General features: G+C 56.7%; 1 protein-coding gene across 1 annotated transcript in view; it reads right to left on the bottom strand.

The window, feature by feature from the left end:
• Positions 1 to 23,937, bottom strand: part of SDC3 (syndecan 3) — a 39,202-nt gene extending 15,265 nt beyond the window's left edge. The window contains exon 1 of the mRNA XM_052653651.1: positions 23,800 to 23,937. Within this exon, the coding sequence (XP_052509611.1) occupies positions 23,800 to 23,937 (138 nt within the window). The remainder of the gene's footprint in view (positions 1 to 23,799) is intronic.
• Positions 23,938 to 24,238: the final 301 nt, after the last annotated feature.

Below are 24,238 nucleotides of genomic sequence, written 5' to 3'. Positions count from 1 at the left end.
TGACCTACAGCCTTGACCCACAGAAGTAACTCAGGCTCCCTGCCCCGATGGGACCAGCAGTGACATGAGCTGCTAGCCACTGGCTCTCTCCACCCCTACATGATCCTCTCCATAGGGTTTTAGAGCCGCTGGGGTGGGTAACTTCCACCACCGTCCCTCTTTAGTGGGGTTGGGAGGAGGGGACGTGTTCAGGCAGAAAAGCAAGGCATCTCCTTCCTCCAGTCCCCAGCCTCCTTCCAAGCCTTCCTTGGAGACCAGAAGTCTAGAATCTCTCATGCCCAGCAACCCCCCACCTGCCCCCCCACCTCATCACAAGCCTGCCCAGAGAAACAGGATAACACAGAGGTTAAACCAGAATGAATCAGCTCCTCCCCTCACTACCCATCGAACATCAGGCAAGCCACTGAATCTCTTGGCACCTCAGTTTTTTCATCTGTAAAATGGGGATGACAACTGCAGTATGTGACTCGCAGGGGTGCTGTGAGGATCAAAGAAGATCATGCATGTAATAGGCTTAAGGACAGGACCCAACACTGGGAGCTGAATAAAGAAATGTAGCTGGGATTATTGCTAGGTGGATGTTAATATTTCCATTATGAATTCTGAAGATTTTATCTCATGTAAGCCTCACTGAACTCCTGAAGGGAGTGGAATCAAGACAGTTACACCCAGGCTGCAGAAGCCACTATTCATGCCCAGAGAGCCCAAGTGGGCTTGCCAAAGCCACACAGCAGGGGAGCGCACAGAGAGAGAGAAAAGGAGATGCTGGGGGAGCGGGGAGGAAGGGCGAGTTACAGAAACAGACACACAAATTAGGTCAGCTGGCAGGGGGCCAGGAGCCCAGCACCCTGCGCAGTGCTAATCATGCTGCAGAAACTAAGAATAAAATCAAGTGTAATTAATTCTGCCCGCGCTTCCTTCCCCACATTAGCCAGACTTGGGCTGCCCTCTCCTGTGACTAGAGGGCATGTGAGCAATGGTTGGGGGCCCAACTTTGGGTTCTTGAACCCAAGCTGGACTTGGGTTCAAGCCCAGCTCTGCTTACCTCCTGGGTGACCCTGGGCAAGTTACTCAACCTCTCTGAGCCTCTGTTTGGTTAAATAATAATATATTTTTCATGGAGCTGTTTTGAGAATCAAGTAACATAATGCACCAAAAGCACTCTTGTTGCTCAGCACACAGCTGGCACTTAACCATTTGTTACTATTACTGCGGTACATCCCACAACCCCGACCCCACCTTCAGGCCTGAGTGATCACTAAGTTCACTCTCCCTTCTTACAGAGGCGGACACGGAGGCTCAGAAAGGGAATAAGAGAGGGTGGTGGGGAATCAGCCTGCGACAACGCAGCATTCAGAGAGGTGAAGCGATCAGTCCAGTGACACACAGTGGGACTTCACACCCGCTCCCGGAAGCAGGGTGGTCTCTGCAGAGCCCTCTAGATCCCCAGAGGCTCCATCCCCACCAGCCCCGTCCCCAAAAGGCCCTCAGTCCTGTGAGAACTCAATGCCCCTCACGCTCACCAGCTCCAGCCCGGAGACCCGGAGCGTCACCACAGGAATGTGGGCCGGGGCCAGGCTCTGGGCGGCAGGACAGCCAAGGTGGCAACACAATGGGGAGTCCAGCCCCGGGAAGGGGGACGCCTCGGCCTCCACCCCGCCACCGTCCACAGCTCCTCTGGCTGGAGACCCAGCAGCCGCCACATTTACTGGCTGCCAGAGGGGTGCGGGGCACAGAGGCTGCGTCGGTGGGAAGGGTCTACGGACCCCAAGTCCCAGGGAGCAGAGGGGCCTGGGGGAGGAGAAGGGGGCACAAGGGCTGAGAAGGCCCCTCTACAAACAACCAGCACAGCCCAGACACACACCCGGTCCCCAACACATCTCCCCGCCTCCCTTATTCCAAACACTCGCCCCCAAATCTCCCGCAAGGGTAGCCTAGAGGGCCCCTCTCAGCCAACTGCTCTGCAAAGAGACATTCTGACAGCAGAGTCTCCCCACCCCCCCAGAGCCGCACTCCATCAGCTCCATCCCCTTCTCCACTACCCACCCCTGCGCTCCCAACCATCCTCCCCAGAACCCCCTCCCCACGATGGCAATATTCCTCATCTACACTGGACCAGAGAGCGGGCAGCATCCTGGCTCAGGTGCCCACAGCCTCCCAGACCCAGACAAGCTACCCCCGACCCCCTAACCCCCTACCCCGTCTCGTCTCTGCATTTCCAAGTCTCATTTGGAAATGAACCAGGGCTTGGAGCTCTAAGCCGCCTTTCTGATTCGGACACTCTGGGTGCCCAAGAATTCAGCCCTTGGGTCAAAGAGAGCCAGGGCAGTGTTATTTATAAGAGAGAAAGTGGGGAAATAAGCTACTTTCCCAACATCATGGGACTAGTTAAAGAACTTAGGGCACAACCATGACATGGAATATTATGCAGCTCTCAATAACTGTGTTTTCACAAATCCACACTGTCTAATCAGGTTGTTAAAAGGCATAAATGCATAACAAAAGGGTTTTTTTTAACTCATTTCAAAGAATATGCAAGGACATGGGGAAATGTACACTCTGGTTGTCAGGAGGCAATGCGGCATGACTGTTGATAGGATCATACAAACAGTTCTGTCTCTCAATACCTCGGTGACCTTGGACAGGTACTTAACTCTGTCAGCCTGGTTTTCCTACACAAAGATAATAACCACCTCGTGGGGTTCACTGTAACAGACTTAGGGTGCCCACACATTAATGAATTACTCAATAAATGTTGGCTATTAGTACTATGATCATCATTAAGTTTAAAAAATAGGTTAAAGAAAAAATACGTAGAACTTGATCCTGGTAATGAACATTACCAAAAGTTCATTTGGTAATGAACTCAATACCAAAGTGTATTTCTAAACACTGAATTCTACTAAAGGTTCCCAGGGGGCTCTCTCTGGGTGGTGGGATTACAAGTGGTTTTTCATTTCTCACTCAGGATCTGTTTGTATTTTCCAAATTTTCTACAATAAACTCAGAGTACTTTTGTTATTAGAAATAGCATGCTCTGAGTTCCCCTGTCTGCCGTTCCCTGGTTCTCTGAAACTCCTTGCCCCCCGACCCCAGTCATTCTGCCGAGACCCCTGTTGGGGCTGGTCATGAGTTACGAGCAAACAGAGGAACCAGCAGAAAGGAAATGAACACAAAAGCCTCCGAGGGAGCTGGCAGGCTGGTGGCCCAATGTCTACAGAGCTGCGTCTCACTGCAGACTGGCTGGCTTGGCAGGGCCCAGCTCCCTCCCCTGGCATTGACCGGCTGGCAGCCATGGTTGGCTTACAGCGATCAGACATCTCGACCACAGGCCACCCGCCAGCTTCTTGCAACAGCCTAGTTTCCACCCTGCCAGCCCCAGGCCCTCACTGTTGTCGCCTACACCTGGACAGAGGGTGACAGCGCAATCCTGGGAAGAGCAGCCTCCTCCTCAGCCCAGGGCTGGGACGCCCCTGTCACCGCTCCATCCATCAAGCCACCTGCCCTCTAGCGTCACCCTCTCAGCCACCCTGACTCACCCTGCTCAATTATTCCTGTCCCCAAGCTTGTGTCTGAGCGCAGGACCACCCACCGAGGCCCCCAGCTGCCCAGCCCACATGCTCCTCCCACACTGAATCCTTTGTGGATTCCCTCCAGGCCTTGCACGTGCTATTCCTGCTTCCTGGAACACTCTTCCACAGCTCTGCCCAGCCAGCAACTACTTGACCAGCCAGTCAGGACAAGCAGTACTTTTCATGAAGCACCTCCTGGGTACCAGGTACTATTATAGACACTCAGATTCCTGCGAGCCACAGGACAGGGACATGCTCAGCAAGCTCTGGCAGCTCAAATACTGCCTCCCCTGCGAGGCCACCTCCTGCCAACCACCCGCCTGTTCTGAAGGGGGAAGTCCCTCCTTGGGGATCTACCTCCACTGCGTTGTCATTTCCGGGGGCAAGGGGCCACAACCGTCTCCCCTCACTCCAGCGGGCCCCTTCTACCAGACTTCATGGAACCCACTAGGCCACCCTGGGAAGCACATTCTACTGCCTCCATCTACAGATGAGGAGACTGAGGCTGTTAAGCCACCAGTAGGGACACAATGGGATTTTTTTTTCCCCCTGACCCTGAGCAACAGTTATAGCTCCCACAGAGGGTGCACGCGCTTAATATACGCACCTGGCCTCATTTCTTTTCATGAACATCTTACCAGTAGGGATTATGAGCCCCACTTCACAGATGGGCAAACCAAAGTTCAGAGAAGTGAAGCAACTAGCCCAAAGTCACACAGCAACTGGGGCCAAACATGAACCCTGGATTAGTTGGACCTGCACACCTGCTTCCACCCCTCATCAGGAAGTTCCTCAAGGTCAGGGGGAGCAGGGGCGGTGCAGGAAAGCTTCAGAATCTATACACCACCCCCCACATCCAGCCCAGCACCCTGCACAAGGACAGACAGACTCGGAATGAGAAAAAATGGAAAGGTAAGTCCTGTTCCCATGACAGGTGACCCAGCTCAGGTGAGCAGCCCCACCCACCACCCCACGACTCACCAGCAGGTGCCCCTGGGTTTGAGTCTCCAGGCTCTGCAACCGACCCTGCCAACAGACTCAGCCCTGGGAGACATCTCCTGGACTGACTGACAAAAACCCATCCTGACTTCCAGAGAGCCCTGGTCAGGTTCCGTCACCTCACTGGGCCTCAGTCTGCCCTCCCACAAAATGGGATGATGATACCCAATGTACCAAGACTCCAGCTGTGACACACCGAGCAGTTACCAGGCAACTAGTAAGTGCTGGGGCATGAGCCAGTGTCTCTGCTCAAAGCTCCCCTCCTCAGCGTGGCCTTCCCTGAACCCCAGCTCCACCCACATAACCTCCCCACACATCATCGCTCTCAACACCAGGCTTACTCCTCGTAGCCCACCGCAGACTGAAATTAGCTTGTTTATTGACCTCCTTGTCTAATGCCTAGCTCCCCCTTGAAGAGCTCCTGGGGGCAGTGACTGGGACACAGTCAGCCTCCATCAATAGTCATTCACTGAATACTGTGAATGGGAGCACCCCTACAGACCCGCTTCACCCACTTTTCTAGTTACTATAGGCAGGGCCCTCTCCTCTGGCCTCCGTCTCCTCATCCATAAAACCAGATGGGTGGACAAAGTTCTCTCCGATCCCTCCGAAAGCCAACCAGGGCTCCAACTCATCTGGGAGGAGGGAAGAGAGACAGAACTGATCCCAGCTGTTTGTCATAAAATGAATATGCAAATTATATGCAAAACATGCAGGAGAGTAGGTTCCCAGTGGAGCCTGCACTTCTGGTCCCTTCACAACCAGGCGTGGGCTGGGAAGGCTGGAGCATTTACTGAGCGCCCACTAAGTGGCAGGCCCCTTACGGACAGGACCAGGCGGAATGGGCCTCCTTACTCCAGTAGACTCCAGCCAGTCGACCTGCTGGAAGTGACAGAGAACTCAGCTGGCCAAGTCAGGATGGAGTTGAGGGGAGCAAGGCAGGTGGGATGGGTAGCTGGTAGTGGGGGTGGGACTGGGAAAGCAGAGAGAGACCCCAGTGTGGTGTGTCTGGTCCTCACCCCACAGAATGAGACCTCAGGAAACGCAAGCCCACAGGGCACAGAATGCTTCTGCCCTGTCTTGGGGGCCACCTGAAGCCAGAGGTGGAGGTCGCAGGGACTTGGCCAGCCCTGGGGATCCTCTGGGACTCCAGAAAACCAGATAGACCCTGCCAGTGCCTCCAGCTGTGCAGGGACACACAGCTCTGCCATCCCCCTCAGAGCCACCCAGGCACATGCTAGGCACACACTACCCACACACATGAAATGTGCCCATGCGGGAGTGTGCAGCCTCCCGAGGAGTCTAGCTGTGGTCTCCCTCACCCTTCCATTTGCCAGGATATTTAGAAACAGCGCAAACTCAGTCACAGTGGAGATGCAACTCCCCACCCCCAGCCCAGGATGATTCCCCTGGCTTCTGAGCGGTTCCATGGGTCAGAAAAAGCTAGGCTCCATGAGTCATGGGGACCTCAGGGGCCCCCAACACCATTGCCTAGACGAGACACTGAGGCACAGAGCAAGGAGTCAGGAAAAAACAGGAGGAGGCCTGCCTAGGGCACATTTGCCGCCAGGGCCCGCTGTCAGCCCAAGATGACATGCTGTGAGATTCACCCCAGCCCTTACCCTCATCTCCTGGGTCCTAGGAGACAGGTGGGACCTCACCTCACAGTGAGCAGGGGCTCTGAAGCTAGACTGCCTGGATCCAAACCCCAGCACTGGCCCTAGGCAAGAAAGTCTACCTCTCTGAGCCTCGTTCTCTTCTACAAAATAAGCAAAGTGACAGTACCAATCTCAAAGGGTTGGAAAGAATGAATGAAGTGATCCAAACAGACTCTCAGGCGAAAGCCTAGCTATCTCTCGGCTGGCTGACCGTGAGGCAAGGTGCATGGCCGGAGCCTCAGTTTTCCCATCTGCAGATGGGCCAACAGGATAGCCCAGAGGTCATGAGAACTGAAGCCAAGGTTCTGACACCGAGTCTGCGGTCAGAACACAAAGATTTCTTTCTCTTTTCACCTGCTCTCAGAGGCCCCGTGATTCCTGACCACCCTCAGCTTCTCCCCTTGATAATCATGATCTGTCACTAAATGCATGGAGGTTTTTACAGCTATGGTGCTGTTAAATCTTCTAAACAACTCAAGGGATAAAGTTTCTTCTCAGTTTTGCAGTGAGCACCCTGACTTGTCAAATACCGGTGTTCTATAAATACCTGAGGCATGAATGGATGCAAGAATAATGTGATCAGAAAGTCAGAAAATAACAAGTAGTGGTGAGGATGTGGAGAAGTTTGAATCCTCATGTACCACGGGTGGCAACGGAAAATGGTTCAGTCACTCTCGAACACTGTCTGGCAGTTCCTCAAAAGGTTAAACATAGAGTTACCACCATATGGCCCAATAATTCGACCCCAAGGGCATATGTTAATACATCCAAGGGAAGTGAAAACATATGTCCACACATTTTTAAAATATCAGCATTATTTGTAACAGCTAAAATGTAGAAATAACCCAAATATCTGTCACCTGACAGAAGAAATAAAGTGATGTGTCCACATAATGGCATATTATTCAATTAAAAAAGAAGTGAGGTCTTGATACATGCTATCACATGGATGAACCTTGAAAATATTATGCTGAGAGAAAGAAGCCAGTCACAAAAGACCACATGGTATATGATTCCACTAATATTAAACGTCCAGGATAGGCAAATCCACAGAGACAGAAAGCAGATTAGCAATTGCTCAGGATTGGGTGATTGGGGGGAAATAGGGAGTGACTGTTAATAGGTATAGGGCTTCTTTTAGGGGGTAATAAAAATGAATAATATTGGGGGTGGTTGCAAACTGTATATATACTAAAACTCCTTTAATTATATGTTTTAAATGGGTGGATTGTACAGAACATGAGTTAAATCATAATAAAGCTGTTGTTTAAAAGAGAAGAATGAATGTATGATGGCCATTCAGAGAGGGTGAGATACTCGCCCAGGGTCACACAGCAGAGCCTCAACTCAAATGCTCAGATGGCAGAGGAGGTAAGCCTTATCCTGGCTCACCTCCTTACCTTGTTTGCTGCTGCTGCTGCTGCTAAGTCGCTTCAGTCGTGTCCGACTCTGTGCGACCCCATAGACGGCAGCCCACCAGGCTCCCCCGTCCCTGGGATTCTCCAGGCAAGAACACTGGAGTGGGTTGCCATTTCCTTTTCCAATGCATGAAACTGAAAAGTAAAAGTGAAGTCACTCAGTCGTCTCCGACTCTTCGAGACCCCATGGACTGCAGCCTACCACGCTCCTCCGCCCATGGGATTTTCCAGGCAAGAGTACTGGAGTGGGGTGCCATCTCCTTCTCCTTACCTTGTTTAGTAAACCCTAACTAAGCCCCAGGTTAGCCTCCCTAGCCTCAACCTCCAAACGGCAAACACTGATTCTGCAGACCACAAGTGGGAGAGCCCCAGCATAGCAGCTGCCTCCCCGTGCTTGTCAAAGGTTACTTTGTCAGGTGGGGCCATTGGAAGGGGCAGGCTCAGCCAAGAGTGACCCCAAGAAGGCAGATGGCTCCAAACTCAAGCTGGCTGCCACCTGTGTTGTTAGATCCCAGTGTCCCCAGCTCCAGCCTTTGGCGGTGCCGGGATGTCTCCACTTGGACCCTGTGGGCATGTGGCTGGCCCCTGGCTGCCCTCAGGAAGAGACCTGAGGATACGTCCCTGCCAGGGAAGGGGTTAGGAGGACGGAGGGTCCCAGCGGTGACATGCAGGTGAGTCTGAAGATAAGTCCATCTGCCCCGCCCCTGTCTGTCTGTCTAGGACCGTGGGAGGACAGATAGGTCGCGGGGCCCACCCCCACGCCCCGCCCCATCCTGCCTGCAGCTCCCAGGCACCCGCCTCCCCCCAGCCCAGCTGGCAGCCTCCGAGCCCCAGGCTGGTTTCCACTCCCTATTCGCTGCGCAGAGGCCCGTCTGTCCCGAGGGCTGGGCCTCTGACAGGTGTTCGGCGTCCCCCAAACCCCAACCAAGCTGAATCCAAGTTTGAAGCCTGTGCCGCCTGAGTTCCCAGGCTCCGGTTCACCACCTCGCCATCCCTGTTCCTTGTCTGGTCACTGAGAGGGGAGAGGGGGCCCCTCAGGCTCCAGGGCAGGGGGCCACAACAAACCCGGAGGGTGGGGGAAGCCAGGAGCCCCGTGGGGAGCCCCCCCGCCCCCAGCCCTCTGTCTCAGCTGTGGGAGGAGGGAACCAGAGAAAACCTCAGCGTTCCCCTGTCATCACCCCAGCATCCTCACCAGTTTCCTACCAGTCCAGGGCATCCTGGTGTCCAGCCAGCCCATCCCCAGGCCCCGCCATAGGCTCTGCCCCCATCCTGAGTTCAGATGAAGTCCAAACACCCACAGGGTTTTAGGGACCCTGAGTGCCCAGCCCTCATGAGCCCCACAGTCCAAGGGGGAGACACGTCCTCCTCCTCTCACTTAAACATGACTCCCAGACCAAAAACTCCTTCAGCTGACCCATCAACCTGACCCTCTGCAGGCAGGCTCAGAGGCCCTGTTCTGGGCATCTGCCATCAGAGCCCCAGTCATACCAACTTGGTCCCCCTCCTCACAGCAGGGGCTCCACCATAAGCAGCCCCACACCAGAGCAAGAGCCCAGGGACGCCCAGATGAACGTGTTCAAAAGGTCCAGCCCTGGAGCTAGAACAGACAGAGCCTGTGGGAGAAAGGACTGGACTGGAAAAGCCAGGCTCAAGATGGACACACGACAGAGAGCTGTTCCCAGGACCAGCTTGCTCCCCAAACCCCAGGTGGCCGTCACCTCGGCAGTGACAGAAGCCTCTCATGATCACTGCCCCCACAATGACCGCTACTGGCCACCAGCTCTGGGTGCAACAACATGCTGGCTGGACTCTGAGCCAAGGAAACCCACATTCTCAAAACCACCCCACAGCTGCCCAAGGTCACCCAGCTGATGAGCGGCCATCAGAGTCTGAAACCAGAACCACCCTTTTTCCACCATTATCACAGCCACCCCTTATAGACCCACACAGACACATCCAAGCGAGGAGGCCAGGCTAGGAGGACTCCGCCTGCACAACCTCGGTGCCCTGCTATGGCGCCCAGGGCAGTACGCACGGCCTTCCCTCCCGCAGCGCGCTGGGGATAGTCTCACCTCTGAGCTGTGGCCCACGCTGACCCCTCCCAGGTTGCCTGACCTGCCTGCGGTTCTCAACAGGAGCACTGCAGACGCCGGGGTGGGACAGTTCTCCCGGCCCTGTAGCAGCCCTGACTCCCATCCAGTAAATGCCACCAGCAGCAACCCCCACTACTGTGACAGCCCAACGTGTCCTCATGTATCTTCGAATGCCCCAGGCACAGACACCTTCGAGGCCCAGCTCAGCCCCCACTTCCTCACCATCCCACCCTTGTCTCAGTGACCACCTTCCTTTCCACTCAGGACCCCAAATTCAGCATCTCCCGGTTGGGCCTCATTTTCCTGCTTGGTCCAGAAGCACTTCAGCCAGAAACAGGGTTCCCAGAGATCAGAATGCCCAGAAGGCTTCCCACTGAGGCCCCAGCAGGCAGGTGGTTAAATAAAGTGACTGCCTCCGCTGGCCTGACGCAGCTGTCACTCTCCCTGGAGACACACCAGCCACACCCCTGGCTGGCCTCCCCAGCAGGTCTGCACCCCAGGGTTGGTAAATTCCATGTAACCAAGTCTCAGATGGAACCCAAGCTCTGAGCTCTGTGGCATCCCTGGAGGTCAGGCAGAAGACACAGCTCTGCGTCCCCTGCACCCGCCCCCGCCCATGCCTTAATCACCTCTAAGGAGGCCGGCTGACCAGCTGCCCCCTTGGCCTGGGCTCCCTGGACTCTGGGATTAAGAGCTGGGATTAAGGACGGACATATTCCTGGTAGTTCAGAAGCCCAGCAACCCATGTATATACGTGTGTGTGTGCACGCGAGGCATGCAGGTGGCACTTGCAGGGGCATTTGTGGGCAGGCATGCAGCTGCATTTGTGCGCACACACCTTCAGGTTGTCTTAGGTGGACTGAGATGCCTGAGATGTGGGCCTAGGTGTGCTCGTGTGAGCACAAGGGCTGTCTCTCTGTGAGTGGCTCATGTTCACTTGGGGGAATGTGTATCCCTGTCTCTGAGTGCCTGTGTGTCCACATACAGGGGTCTGTGTCTCCACACGTGTGCGCAGGACAGGTGTGTGCTCTTTCACACACACAAATGGGTCTGCATGGGCACGTGCTTCTAGCCGTGCATCAATCCCCCCACCCTGAGGTGGCAGAGTGGCTCCTGGGAGACACTGTCTGCTGTCCTCCTGGGAGCTGCTGATACCATGGCCACCCAGGTGTTGGAAGCACGCCCCCTTACAGCCGAGAAAGGGGGCTCCTGATTCCCCCAGCCTCACATCAGAGCCACCAAAACAGCTGATGGCAAAGGAGCAGCCACAAACGGCCTTCCTACCCACGGGGACCCCTGGGCCCCGCGTGTACCAGCACAGACACCAGCACCACGTGCACCCACAAACCCAGCCCGTCCCCCGAACTGAAACAGAAATGCGGCCTTAGCTCCACACAGATAGAGGATCACCCTGGGCACAACCACAGCCTTGCAGGCAGCCCCCCAGACACAGACTGGATCTGAGATTGTCCCCAGCGAGTGTTCCAGCTCCCCGCCTCACGGGACAACAGAACTCAGCCAAGCCGGGGCTCAGCTCCCTGGAGGAGACGTTCCGCCTCTCACTGCTGGGATCCTGAACATCCAAGCTCCGTCTCTAGGCACCACATCTTCATCCAAACAGTGCGACCAGGGGCTCACTTCCTGTGGCCCTTTGTCCGGGAAACTACGCTTCTGGAGGGGAGGATGAAGGGAACGCGTGGAGGTGTGGGGTTCCTGGGCCCACAGAGTGAGGAGTAGAGTCACCCCTCTAGCCCTGACCCTAAACACCCCTTGGCCCCCAAAGACTCCTGTCCCCCTTCAGGTCCTACCCGCCCTGGGTCGCAGTCAGAGAGATGGGAGGCTCCAGGGAGGGAATGAGGCAGAGCCCTCGGGGGAACCAGGGCAGGAGGAGGGAGACAGAAAAGGATGGAGGGAAGGGGAGGTGCGTACAGTGGACCGACGGAGAGACAGAGAAAGCGGCGGGCAGGAGATGGTGGGGGCCGGGAGACAGAGGACAGAGGGGGAGGAGCTCCCGTAACCAAGCCTGAGCCTTGGGTAATGAGGCAGCAGGTGCCCACTGCTCCCCACTGCCAGACCCCACTCGCCTCTTCTCCAGGCTTGGGGGCCACAGGAGCAGGGCACTGGGGAGACAGGAGGCGGTGTGACAGCAGGGGAGAGCCAGAAGTAAAACAGACTGAGGAGGCTCCAGAAGAGGAGGAAACAAAGCAGCAATGTCTGAATTGAGGGAAAGGAAACAAACTAAAAGTGTGAGGCCGACCAGCGAGATGATGTAATGCAGGGGCCGCTGCTGCAACCATGTATCCAGGTGAGGGCTCCAGAGAGGTAAGGCTGGAACCCTGTGGGGAGCCAGACACTGTAAAGCTGATGTCACAGAGCTCAGCAGTGAATCCTATCGCTTGTAGAAGAGCGGTGCCTGGGAGGCAGGAGGGAAGGGGCTGGAGAAGGGCTCACTGTGCTTGGGAGCTGGGAGGAGAGGTTGGTAAATGATCCCCAGAGAAGGGGACATCTGTGCTGGGTTTTGGAAGATGAGTAGGAGTTTGCTGGAGAATAACAGTCCATGGAGGGTGAAGAGCGTGTGGGTAGACTGGAAGGCAAGAGAGATAACCTTGTACGCTGTACTCAGGGAACAGTCAGGAGTCTTGGGTGGTAGCAGGGTGTGGGGCAAAAGGATGAGGCTAGAGAAGCACCCTGAGAGCACTGAACGGAATCAGTTTGGCATAGCGGCTTCCCTGCGGCTCAGAGGGTAAAGCCTCTGTCTGCAGTGCGGGAGACTCAGGTTCGATTCCTGGGTCGGGAAGATCCCCTGGAGAAGGAAATGGCAACCCACTCCAGTACCCTTGCCTAGAAAATCCCATGGATGGAGAAGCCTGGTAGGCTACAGGCCATGCGGTCGCAAAGAGTCGGACACGACTGAACGACTTCACTTTCAGTTTCTTGAAGAGGTTAGGAAAGGCTTCCTAGGAGAGGTCAGTGGGAGCTGGGCCTGCAGTCTTCGCACAAAGAGACAGGTAAAGAGAAGAGACACGGTCCTGCCTGGGAGTCAGGAGACATAGTTCTTAGTCCCAGCTCAGCCACAGCCTTGCTGTGTTACTTCATGCAAATCATTGTACCTCTCTGAGCCTCAACTTCCTTTTAGGTTAAACAAAAAGGCTGAACTGTGCTGTGCTTAGTTGCTCAGTGTGTCCAGCTCTGCGACCCCATGGACTGTAGCCCACCAGGCTCCTCTGTCCGTGGGGATTCTCCAGGCAACAATCCGGGAGTGGTTCGCCACGCCCTCCTCCAGAAAGGATGAACTACCAGCTCTCAAAAAAGCCCCTCTCGAAAGACCCACGGCAATGAGGTCATTCTCTTGGCCTCAGTTTCCCCTTCAGGACCATGAAAAAGTTGGACAACAGTGTTTCCAAGGCCCTTCCAGCGCAAATCGTCTTCAGTCCTCTGATCTTTCCCGAGTCTGGGCTGGCCTCAGCCCACAGCCCAAGCTGAACAGAACACGTGCAACACAGAAGCCCCGTACGGAAGCCAAGAGCCCAAAGCCTGGGCCAGGGCTCCCCAACAGCATCCCCACAGGCTCGCCCAGCAGGACCTGAGTGGCCTTAAATCCATCCTTTCAGGCACCACCCTTCACAGTTCATAGCACACAAGGTAGCCTGCAGCAGCGCTTCTGCACCAGATAGACTCTGACACTAGACTGGTGGTGTGGCTTAGTTGCTAAGTCACGTCTGACTCTTGCAACCCCAGGTAGACTGACCGGGTTCAAATCCTAGTAAGTGTGCCACTTCCTGGCTCTGTGATCTTGGGCATATTTTTTAACCTCTGTGTGCCTCAACTCCCTCTTTTGTAGAATCAAGGTAATAACGGTGTCTCCTTCATAACCTTGTAAGGATTAAGTGAGCTTTTATACGTAAGACATTAGGCAGAGTATATCACACATGGCAGGCCCTCAACAGGCATCATTCAATATTAATACTATCACATCCATGCTCCTGTTGGCATCACATGCCAGCCCTCCAGGACAGGATGGGGCTGCACGCATTTTACAGACCAATGTCCTCTACCTTGAGGATGGAACCCAATGCCTTGCTTTGGACTAAAGCCCACCTTGTGAGCCACTGGGGTCTCCCATGCCAAGGTACTATGCTGTTCAACTGTTCAGCCCCAAAACATCCTGTGGCACAGGGCCAGGCACCCAGGAGGTGCCCAGTGAATGTCTGTTACATGCAAGAAGCAACACACTCTCCTTAGAAACAGCACGCCCTCCAGCAATGGCGCCTCCCCTCTCCAAGGGAAATATGTTCCCACTTTCACATATGGCTCCCTTCCCCCAGCTGGGAGTTGCTGCCTTTAACCACATTTCACTTCCCTATTATATCATGACCTTTCCCACCTCTGAGCCTTTGTCCATCTTGATCCCTCTGCCTATCAATCTGCTGCCATCCTTCAAGGCCTGAAACAAAGGACACCTCCTCCAGGGAGCCCTCCCTGATTCTCTAGAGCCAAAAACCAACTTCTCTTTCCCCTGACTCACTTCCTCAGCCCCTCACCTCACTGGAACCTTCCTGAGGTCAGGGACCAGGCTGAGCCCCCTCAGAGTTCCTAGTCCTCAGCACAAGCCCGACACAGAAGGGACATCAGTAAACAGCAGCTGAAAGTGACTGGCAGGTCAGCAGCAGAGTACGGACAAGACCTCAGGCACTGGACTCCCTGCCCAGGAAACTCTCTGCCCAGGAAACCAGACTCGCAGCCCAGCCTCCAACTGGCCTGGATCATGTCCCAGAGGCTGGGACAGAAGTGCTCAGTGTGATGGGCAAGGAAAGGGCACCTCCTACCCTGGCCCAGGAGGAACAACAGACAGCCCACCTGAAGGAAGCAGGCCTCCTGTCCTCTGCCCAGCCCAGCCGGCCTGCCCTCCCTTCCCAGCTGGGCTACCCCAGGTCAGCTCCTGCCCTCTTTGGCTTCTGGTCTTTCTGAGAGTTCCTCAAATGTGAAGACTGGAAGAGCCACTGGGTCACCCAGCCCAATTTCCCCACTTTACAGATGTGAAAGTAGATGCTGGGGGTGGTGGTGGGAGGCAGGACGTTGCCCCATAGTCACAGGACACGCCTGAAGCAGGTTCACTCTGAGACACAGTCTTACGGAAAGTATAACCATCAAAACAAGTAAAATACAAGTAACTATTCAGCAGCAGCTTCCTTTTAACCAGCTGCTAACTCATTAACTAGCTGCCCCTCCCCCAGCACTGCTCCTCATCCCAGCCTAGTGAACGAGAAGTTACTGGTCCAGGTGACAGAGGAGGAGAAAAGGCGAACTGAAGGAGTCGCGTGCCCAGATTCACACAGCTTCTATGGCAGAGCTGGGATTCAAACCCGTCGGGGAGGGAAGCAGGGCCTCCTCCCTGCTTCTCTTCAATGCCTGCCCTCACACGGACACAAACCCACCAAACAAGGCTCACTGACAAGAGGCAGGACACACACAAGATACCCCTGCACACCCACAGCCCCCAGCACAGGGCCAGGCACACAGCAAGTGCTCAATTCACGTTTGCAGAATGAACAGAGTAGTCCATCAAGAGACAGGCCCCAACCCTCCTGGGCCTACCCTACCAAACAACAGGGCATCTTGGGAAGCACACTCCTGAAATACATTGCCTAAGCTCTTGGGCCTCTGTGTCACCATCTGTAAAATGGGGTAACAATACCTACTGCAGAGTGTCGTGGTAAGAACTGAGATAAAGCATGTTAGGCACGTGGAACTGTGCCTGGTACATCGCATGTGCTCTGTAAGGACTGGCCACCATCACTATAGCACCTGGCTCCCCAGCAGCGGAGCAACTTGAGGGCAGGAACCAGGTAAAACTCAGCAGCAGACACCTCCACCCCACCCTCAATGGCAGCCTGGCCATGAGGAGTCGCAGTAGATGTATGGTGGGTGAGCAAACGGTGGGGACAGACATGGGCGCCTGCTCTAGCCATGGACCCTGGAGAGGGCGGCAGTATCTGGGTTCTGCCAGACACCCCAAGAAGTAAGAACAGCTTTCCCCTGCTCCCAATATAACTGCCACCCCCACCTTTCCTGGAGCCTTGCCTGCTCAGTCCCCACACGGCCCCCAAACCCCAGCCCAGGGAGGGAAGACAGGGCTAATGAGCCACCCACAGCCCCCTGGTGCCCGCAGTCGAATTGGCAATCAGCTTGCTGCAATTAGATTTCTGAGATCCTGCTGGTGATTGATTCTAAATTACCCTTATTAAAGTCTGGGCTCGTGAGCAAAGCTTGGATGGTGGGGGATGGGGGTGGGGGGTGGGGGGGTAGGGCCTGACTGGCAGCACAAGGGGGTGCAGAGTTCTGGGAGGGCTTGAGTTGAGGCTGACCCCAGAGGGAAGCAAGCCCATGGCCCATCCCAGAAGTGGGGTATAGGCCCTAATCAGTATTATCCCTCACCCCCAACTCCCACCCCTCAGATTTCTCCCCAGCACCCCAAACCCCTAACCCTCATCACTCATCTCAGAAAACCTTGCTCCTGAAGAAGTATGATGACCAGGTTGGCAACAGGACAGACAGAATCCAGAGTAGGCTGCAAAGCAACCAAACACCCAGCTTCACCAGCACCCAGGCATGTAAGCCCTGGCCGGTGGCTTGACATCTCCAGGCCTTCTTCTAAAGGGTAGAATGCCACCAGTGTCAGAAGGCTCAAGGAGACCACAGGCTGGAGGATCAGCCTCAATCCTTGGGCAAGGCCCCAGGCCATCTCCAAGCCTGAGGACTCCCATCTGTGAGCCTGGAAGGCTGCCGCGTGGATCGTCTCTTTAGGGCTCTTCCATCCCTGAGGTCATATGTAAACATCAACAGTCACCACCGACTCTGGGCCAGGATGTGTGTGATGAATGCAACGCAGCTGAGGGGCTCCCCAGCTGGGAGGAAAGGGAGACAGCCCAGTGTCAGCCTGTTCTGGGCGATACCTCCAATAGCAAGGTCTCTCTGGGGTTCCAGGACTGGAAGGGCCTGAAGAGTCGTCAAGTCTGATCTACTACCTCCAGACTGGACCACAGGCTGCCAAAAACAGCTCCAAAGAACCAAAGTCCCGGTGAACTCAATACCACGAGGCAGCGGAAAGTGCTTCCTCTAATCCGGCCTCAGCCCTGCCTGTTGCAATGGGGAGTTCTGGCCCAAGTTCTCCTTCCTAGGGCAGACCCCACCCCCGGGGCTTTACTTTGGGTCATCCATGATCTCCATCCCCCTCAAAAGCAGTTCCTCAGTGAGACCAAGAAAGGCACAGGAAAAGAGTGAGACCAAAGCAGGTGAGTGGAAGAGACTGCTCTTTGCAGGAGGAGCCCACGTCTTACCAGGCACTTGATTGATCTGTATTTTCTCAAAGAACTCTGAGGTAGAGGTACTCTTAGCTCCTTTTAAAGAGGCGGCAACTGAGGCTCAGATAGGTTAAGTGAACTTGCCAAGATCACACAGCCAGAAATCGGCAGAAGCAGGATCTCAACCCTGGTCCAGTGGGCTCTGGGGCCCCTGTTTCTTTCACTACTTCAAGCTGCACCCTCAGGTTTGGAGACCGCCCCCCCCCAAAAGAGACATCATTCAAGGCCCAGGTGGGGACCCAGGGATAGGAAGAAGGCAGACCTCAGGCAGCTGGGGCATGGAGAACATTCTCCACTGGGTATAAAAGGCTGCCACAGGCATTCCCCGCCCTCCAGCCTCTGCAGCCAGGTAGGGAAGGGGCCAGATCACTTGACAGGGGCTACCCTCACCCCATCCCCCAGCCGGGCCCTCAGCCATTGCTGCTCAGACTCCCCCTGTAATCACGGCTTCCTGTTTGGCGCTGAGACTAGGCCTGGTCAGTGGGGGGAGGGGAGCGGACGCCCCTCTGGCCAGGGACTGCTCTGGAGGGAAGGAGGGGGGCCGGAAGAGAGGCTGACCCAGCCTCCTGGAATCTTGGGAGGCTGACCCAGCCTCCTGGAATCTTGGGAGGCTGGGAGCCAAGGCAAGAGGAGGGGGTGTCAGTCAACAAATGTTTACTGGGCGGGCACTGGCCTGATGTTCCCAGGATGCGGTGGAATGTTAGGGGGACAGCAAGACTCGCCAGGTGGTCCAGCCCAGACCCTGTTCTCTGCTTCAGGGGGCAGTTGCAGGGTGAGCAAGGGCCTGGACCCAGTGACAGCTCCTGGCTCCAGCCACCCCGCCTCCCCACCCTATCCCCGACACAAAATCACAGGGCTCCCAGCAGCTGGGCTGGAGCCCAGAACCACAGGGCCTCTGTCCCACCCAGATGTGGTGGCCGCGCCTCAGTGTTCAGACCACAGGCCCCCGCCCGCCCTGTGGCCCCCTGGCGCCTCCCGGCCCATAGGCACACGCTTGGACCCAGCAGGACTCTGCCAGCCTCACTGTCCTTCAATGTTTCGCCCCAACTCGCCTCCACAGGAGACAACACAGCCCCAGTCTGGGCTCCAAAGTTCATAGTTTTGGCTTCCTTCCTTCCTTCACTCATTCACTCTTCATTCATTCAAATCACTCCATTCTGGGCCAGGCACAGTGCTGGCCGTGGGGGTGCAGCAACGAGCAAGGTAGCCAGAGAGCCTCCCCAAGGTGCTCACGGTCTATCCAGAAAGTGTCTGACCCTTCTCCAGACTGCTGTGTGGCTCCAAGTCACTCCCTCTCTCTGAGCCTCCGTCACTCCGGCCAGAGGGAACCGTAGGTGTAAGAGGGCCAGGATTCAGGGGTGGGGTGATAGGGACGTAGATCGGGACTCCACACAACTTTCTAAAAGTCAGAGAGGATCAAAGGCAGGCCTGGTCATCTGTGCAGAGAATCAGCCCCAACACTGGGGGCATCCGGTGGGTGTCCAGGGGGCATGTTCACTTTTTAGACCCTTCTCACCCTGAGGTTCTAAACACTCCCCTCTCCTGGGCCATGTCACATGACTCAGACACAAGCCTCTCCCCCCAACCCCCGCATCTTGTTGACTGCCTGCAGTTTATGAAGCTCTCCCTTGATTCATCCCCCAAGACCCTCAGAAGAGCTCACTTACGGATCACCGAGCCTTGAGACGTGGTGGGGGAGCAAGAGCTCCAGAGCCAGGCCCTCCCCCACCTACCACACATGTAGCATCACCCACCGCCAAGGCTACAGCGAGAATTAAAAGAAAAAAGACAGGGGGCATGCCTGGCCCAGAGCCTGGCAAGGAGCAGGCATTCATGAAGCAGGTAATGTCGGCGTAACTGGGGAGTAGGGACGGCTAAAAGGGAAGAACCTTGCCCAGGATCACATGGCAAGAGAGATTGAAATTGGGACTGGAGCCCGGTTCTATTAGCCTGCCCGGCCCTGGCTCAATCCTGCTCTGCCACTTTCCAACTGTGTGACATTGAGCAAGCTGCTTAACCTCTCTGTGCCTCAGTTTTCCCCATCTGTAAAATGGGGGTTCTAACAACTCCTACCTCTAAAGATTATCATGAGGATTAAATGAGCCAATACATACCAAGTGCTCAATGGGCATGGCTCATTAGCATTAGCTGCTCTTTGTATTATTAAGCCCTCCGAGGTGTGGATGCTGCCACCCAAACCAGGGCCTCGGCCCCTGTTCAGCTCACCACCTCCCATCCCCAGCTTCCTCCATCTGCTCCAGCCTGAAGGAATCCTACTGCAGCCCCCTCTGGAAGGACTCATCCCTTTCCCCTCCCTTTCAGCAGCTCTGGGGGGGGGTCCCAGCTCCGCAGGGAAGGGCAGGAGGGAGGCCTACACTCAGCAGGACCTGTGGCTTGGGGGGTGAGGGGAGCTCTGTTTCTACCTTCTCCCCTCCATAATGACCCTCTCACCCACCCACCACTGCCCCGGCATTTTCCAGGTCTCAAGTCCAAAGCTGCCCCTGCCCCAGCACTGCCCTGGGGCCTCCCGGGACCCTACGCCCCAGTCCATGGGATGGGACAGCCATTTGTTTTCAAAAACACCCCATGCCAAACCCTATTATGAGGGAACAAGAAACACACTGAATTCACAGTTGGGGGACATTGTGCTGCTCCCCAGGGAGCAGAAGATACCAAGTTCCAATCCCAACTCGGCCATGAGAATGGTATGAGCCCCCCACGCCCCCCAGTAGCAGTTCTATGCATCAATATTGGTCCCCAGTTGACAGGTGAGAAAGCTGAGGGTCAGGGCAGGCTACAGCTTGCTCAGTGTCATATGGCACACAGCTTAGCTTAAACCCTCCTCCTTCAGGAAGCCCTCCCTCGACTCCCTCCTAGAAAGGACCCATCTCTTGAGAGTGCACTGGCAGGATGTGCTGGGTCTAGCCCAGGAGCTCATCTTCTCGTCACAACATCCCTGTGAGGCTGGCACTGTCACGGTCCCTATTTGACAGACAAGAATGTGGAAAAGGAGAAATCCCTTACTCAAAGTCTCTGTCCCCAAGTCCCTGCCATCTTGGGTGCTAACAATTACGGATCCCTAAGGTATCCCTGTTGTCAGGGCCTGACCTGGAACCGCCCAGGGGTCCCCCAACATTTAAGTTTTACAGTGAGGACAATCTCGCCCTGGCAACTCAGTGTTCACAGCCAACCAGAGCAGCTGGGGGGAGCGGAGTAGGGAGCTCCTGGATGCTTGATATCATGGGGGTGGGGAGTGAGCAGGAACCACCAGGGCTGGGGGCTTCAGAAGAATTCCGCGGGCACTTCCCTGGTGGTCCAGGGTTAAGAACCCACCTGCCAAGGCAGGGGGTACAGGTTCCATCCCTGATCCAGGAAGATCCCACATGCCGCTAGGCAACTAAGCCCGTGCACCCCAAGGCCTATGTTCCACAACAAGAGAAGCCATGGCAATAATAAGTCCACGCCCAACAAGAGGGTAGCCCCTGCTCGCTGTAACTAGAGAGAGCCTGCATGAAGCAATGAAAACCCAGTGCAGCCAAAAATAAACAAATAAAAGAATTCCCTGAGTGGTCTCCTCTTCCCATGTCCCCACCCTTCCACTTCCCACACCTACCAGCTCCCAATCACAGAATGACAACCTTGTCAAAGAACAAGAAAAGACCATTTGCCGAGGGTTTACTATGTGCCAGGCACCACGCTAAGAGCTTTACATATTAACCCCACTTGTTCTCCTAGCCTTCCAGTTTTCACAGGTGGAAATGAAAGTGCAGAGAGGTTAAATCGCTTTCTCAAGATCACAAAGCCATGAACTCCCACCACTAGGAATTCACACAAGACTAAGTGATTATCTAAGTCCCTTTCAGCCCTGATCATCCAAAGAACGCAATTTAAAGCTAAAATTTCCCGGATGTCCACACTCTAGGTCTTTCTGGGCAGACTTAAGCATAATACAACAACCTTAGTGATCCTGAAGGCAGACGTCCCTCAGAGTCACAGACAGCTGGCTGCTCAGAGACAGGACGCCAGGACACACACACTCTCCCCAGCTCACCACGTGCAGCTTGAATGAGACCTGTTACCCCTACTGAGGCCATCCTAGAAGCTGCCCCCTACATACACACACACACACAAGCTCCCTTTCAAGCTGGTGAGCACCTTGGTATCACCCTTCCTGAGTCCTTCCCCTGCCCTGAGTCAGCCACTGCCCATCCCAGTGATGCCCTTGGGGGTCCCCACCACAGAGGCCACTCCTGAAGCCATCCCGATTGGGGCTCTTCTGATCTAACTTCAGTCCCTCCTGATGCAGGCATCACCCTCTTCTTCTGGTGCCGAGCCCCTGGCCCCTGGGCACCACCCATTAACCCTTTGGCTCCCAGGTCAGATGAGTCGATGTCCCTCCTCCTGGAAAGGTGTGAAGCCTGGAGAAGACGGGGCCCCCCTCCGCCACCTCATCTGGAGCCCCGCCCCTCCTCTCCTCCACATCCAGTGCCTCCATCTGAGCCTCCAGACCCGCGACCCTGGGGGTTGGCTTTATCTGCCACCCAGCGCTGGGTCGAAGCCATACCCACTCCACCTGGCCCTCAGACCTACCTCACAGAGACCTTTCACTTCACGGTATGCTCACTTCATTCCTTCCACCGCCTCGTGGCGCAAAGACCATGAGCCTGGTTTTATGGATGAGGAAAAGTTCTACGAGGGGCGTGAGCTGCCCAGGGCTCACCCAGCTCAGGGTTCCTGCTGGGCTACCGAGTCTAAAGCATGGCGTCGGCACCCCTTTTCATTCATCTAGACATCAAACATTCACCGAGCTCCTCCTGTGGGCCAGCACACACGGCATCTCATTTAATCTCTCAGGAGGGTGTTATTAGCCCCATTCTGCAGAGGGGAAAAATGGAAGCTCAGACAGGTGAGACGAGTTGTCCAAGGTCACACTAGAATCAGGGGTGAGAGCAGGACTGGAACCCAAGGCTGTGTGATTTTCAAGTCTCTGATTCCTAAGATGATCTTCCAGAAGTGTAGCTGAGAAAGGGACCCAGTTACCAGGATGGGTTGGATCTCTGTCCTTCCCAGGGACCTCTTTTCCTCACTCCATCTGGGGGAGACTTGGGGATGAGGCACCCAGCCCACGAGCCCCAGTACTCAGTCTGGCATTCAACACTTCCCCACCCCACACCACCCAGCTCAAAGCCCTCAGACAGATGGGGAGGACTGAGGACTAGCATGTCTGTCCGAAAAGCCCCTGCCCAACCTCCTCCCATTTCAGACTGGCCAACTGAGGCCCAAAGAGACTTGCAGGGGCAGAGTAGGCACCTGGGGGGTTGCCTGAGAGGCCTGGGTTCCTCTCACCCTGGGGAATGGGGGGTGCCAGGCATAACTCCTAGAACCAACCAAGGGAACTAGAAGTCTCCCCAGTTCATGGCCAGGCCAGGCTCCAGACACGTGCCGATGGGGAACTCACTTGGGACCTGGGTTCCGCAAGGAGGAGGAGGTGGCCTTTCTTCCTGCTGCCCCTGATGGAGCCAGGACTGAGCCTGCTGCCCCTGACGGAGCCAGGACTGAGCCTGCTGCCCCTGACGGAGCCAGGACTGAGCCTGCTGCCCCTGACGGAGCCAGGACTGAGCCTGCTGCCCCTGACGGAGCCAGGACTGAGCCTGCTGCCCCTGACGGAGCCAGGACTGAGCCTGCTGCCCCTGGCGGAGCCAGGACTGAGCCTGCTGCCCCTGACGGAGCCAGGACTGAGCCTGCTGCCCCTGACGGAGCCAGGACTGAGCCTGCTGCCCCTGACGGAGCCAGGACTGAGCCTGCTGCCCCTGACGGAGCCAGGACTGAGCCTGCTGCCCCTGGCGGAGCCAGGACTGAGCCTGCTGCCCCTGACGGAGCCAGGACTGAGCCTGCTGCCCCTGACGGAGCCAGGACTGAGCCTGCTGCGGTCGAAGAGACACTGAGGGCTCAGGTCATACATGTATACTAACGGCTACCAGCACACGCGCGGCCCTGGAGAGGTGCGCGCTCCATGCACCGGGTCGACCATACACCTGCCTGCACACGCTTGCACACACACACACACCACAGAGGCCTCCCCCCAACAGTCACCCCCTGCAAGCACACTCAGCATGGCCAACGGTCTCCAGCCCGGCCCCGGGTGCACACAGACACAATGGGTCACCCTGACACGACCACACGCAGGTAGGGCGCGGGGCCCCCATCCTCAGGGAAGCGCTAGTCCTCACGCCTCATCCTTCACGCGTGCACACCCCACGGGTCCCAGCACCCTCCACGGAGCTGGCCACACACGCGGTCATCCTCACCCACCCCCTCAGGTCACCTTCACACAAGTCACCCTCCTCCCCTCCCCCTCCCCGGGCCGCCCGCCCCCCCCCCACACACCGCCCCCGGCCCTCCTGCAACGACCCTCGGAGGGAAGAACCGAAAGCACACCCTTCTCCCCCGCAGGAGGAGGCGACCCCATTCCCTAAAAGTGGCCGCGGTCCGGGCACACCCACGAAGCACCAAGCCACGTCCGCTCAGATCCGAGACACGCCCAGCGCGGCCCCGCGCCCGGACCCCCGCCGGGACCCCAGGCCGCCCTAGGGGAAGGGTCCCCCCGCCGGCGGGAAAACTAGCCCCCGGGAGGCACGGGCGGCCAGGCACGGGCTCCCCGCAGGCCGGCGCGGGGCGCGGGAACGGGAGGCACTCACCCCCGCGGCGCGCCCCGCCAGCAGCAGCAGCAGCAGCGGAGGCAGGAGCAGCCCGCGGGCCCCGGGCCCGACCGCGGCCCCGGCTCCGGCGCCAGCCCCGTGGGCGGCCCCGGCGCGGTGCGGCGGCCCCGGCTTCATGGCGGCGGCGGCGGCGGGCGCCTTTGTTCCCGAGGCGGCGGCGGCGGCGGCGCGGCCCGGCGGCTGGCCCGGCGCGCTCTCGGTCGGGGCTCCGGCTCGGCGGCCCGGCTCCGCCCGGCAGCTCCGCGCCCACGGCCGCCGCGCCCGCAGGAAGCGTGCGCCGCCGCCGGGCCGCCCCCAGCGCGGGGGGCGGGGCGCGGAGGGGCGGGGCCGGCGCTGAGCGCCCCCCCGCCGCCGGGGTCCCTGCGCGCCCCGGGGTCCCTGCGCGCCCCGGGGTCCCTGCGCGCCCCGGGGTCCCTGC

The sequence above is a fragment of the Budorcas taxicolor genome, chromosome 2 (assembly GCF_023091745.1).
Source record: "Budorcas taxicolor isolate Tak-1 chromosome 2, Takin1.1, whole genome shotgun sequence".
Taxonomy (NCBI): domain Eukaryota; kingdom Metazoa; phylum Chordata; class Mammalia; order Artiodactyla; family Bovidae; genus Budorcas; species Budorcas taxicolor.
Note: the sequence above shows the minus strand (reverse complement) of the source record. Positions and strands in the feature narration are given on the sequence as shown.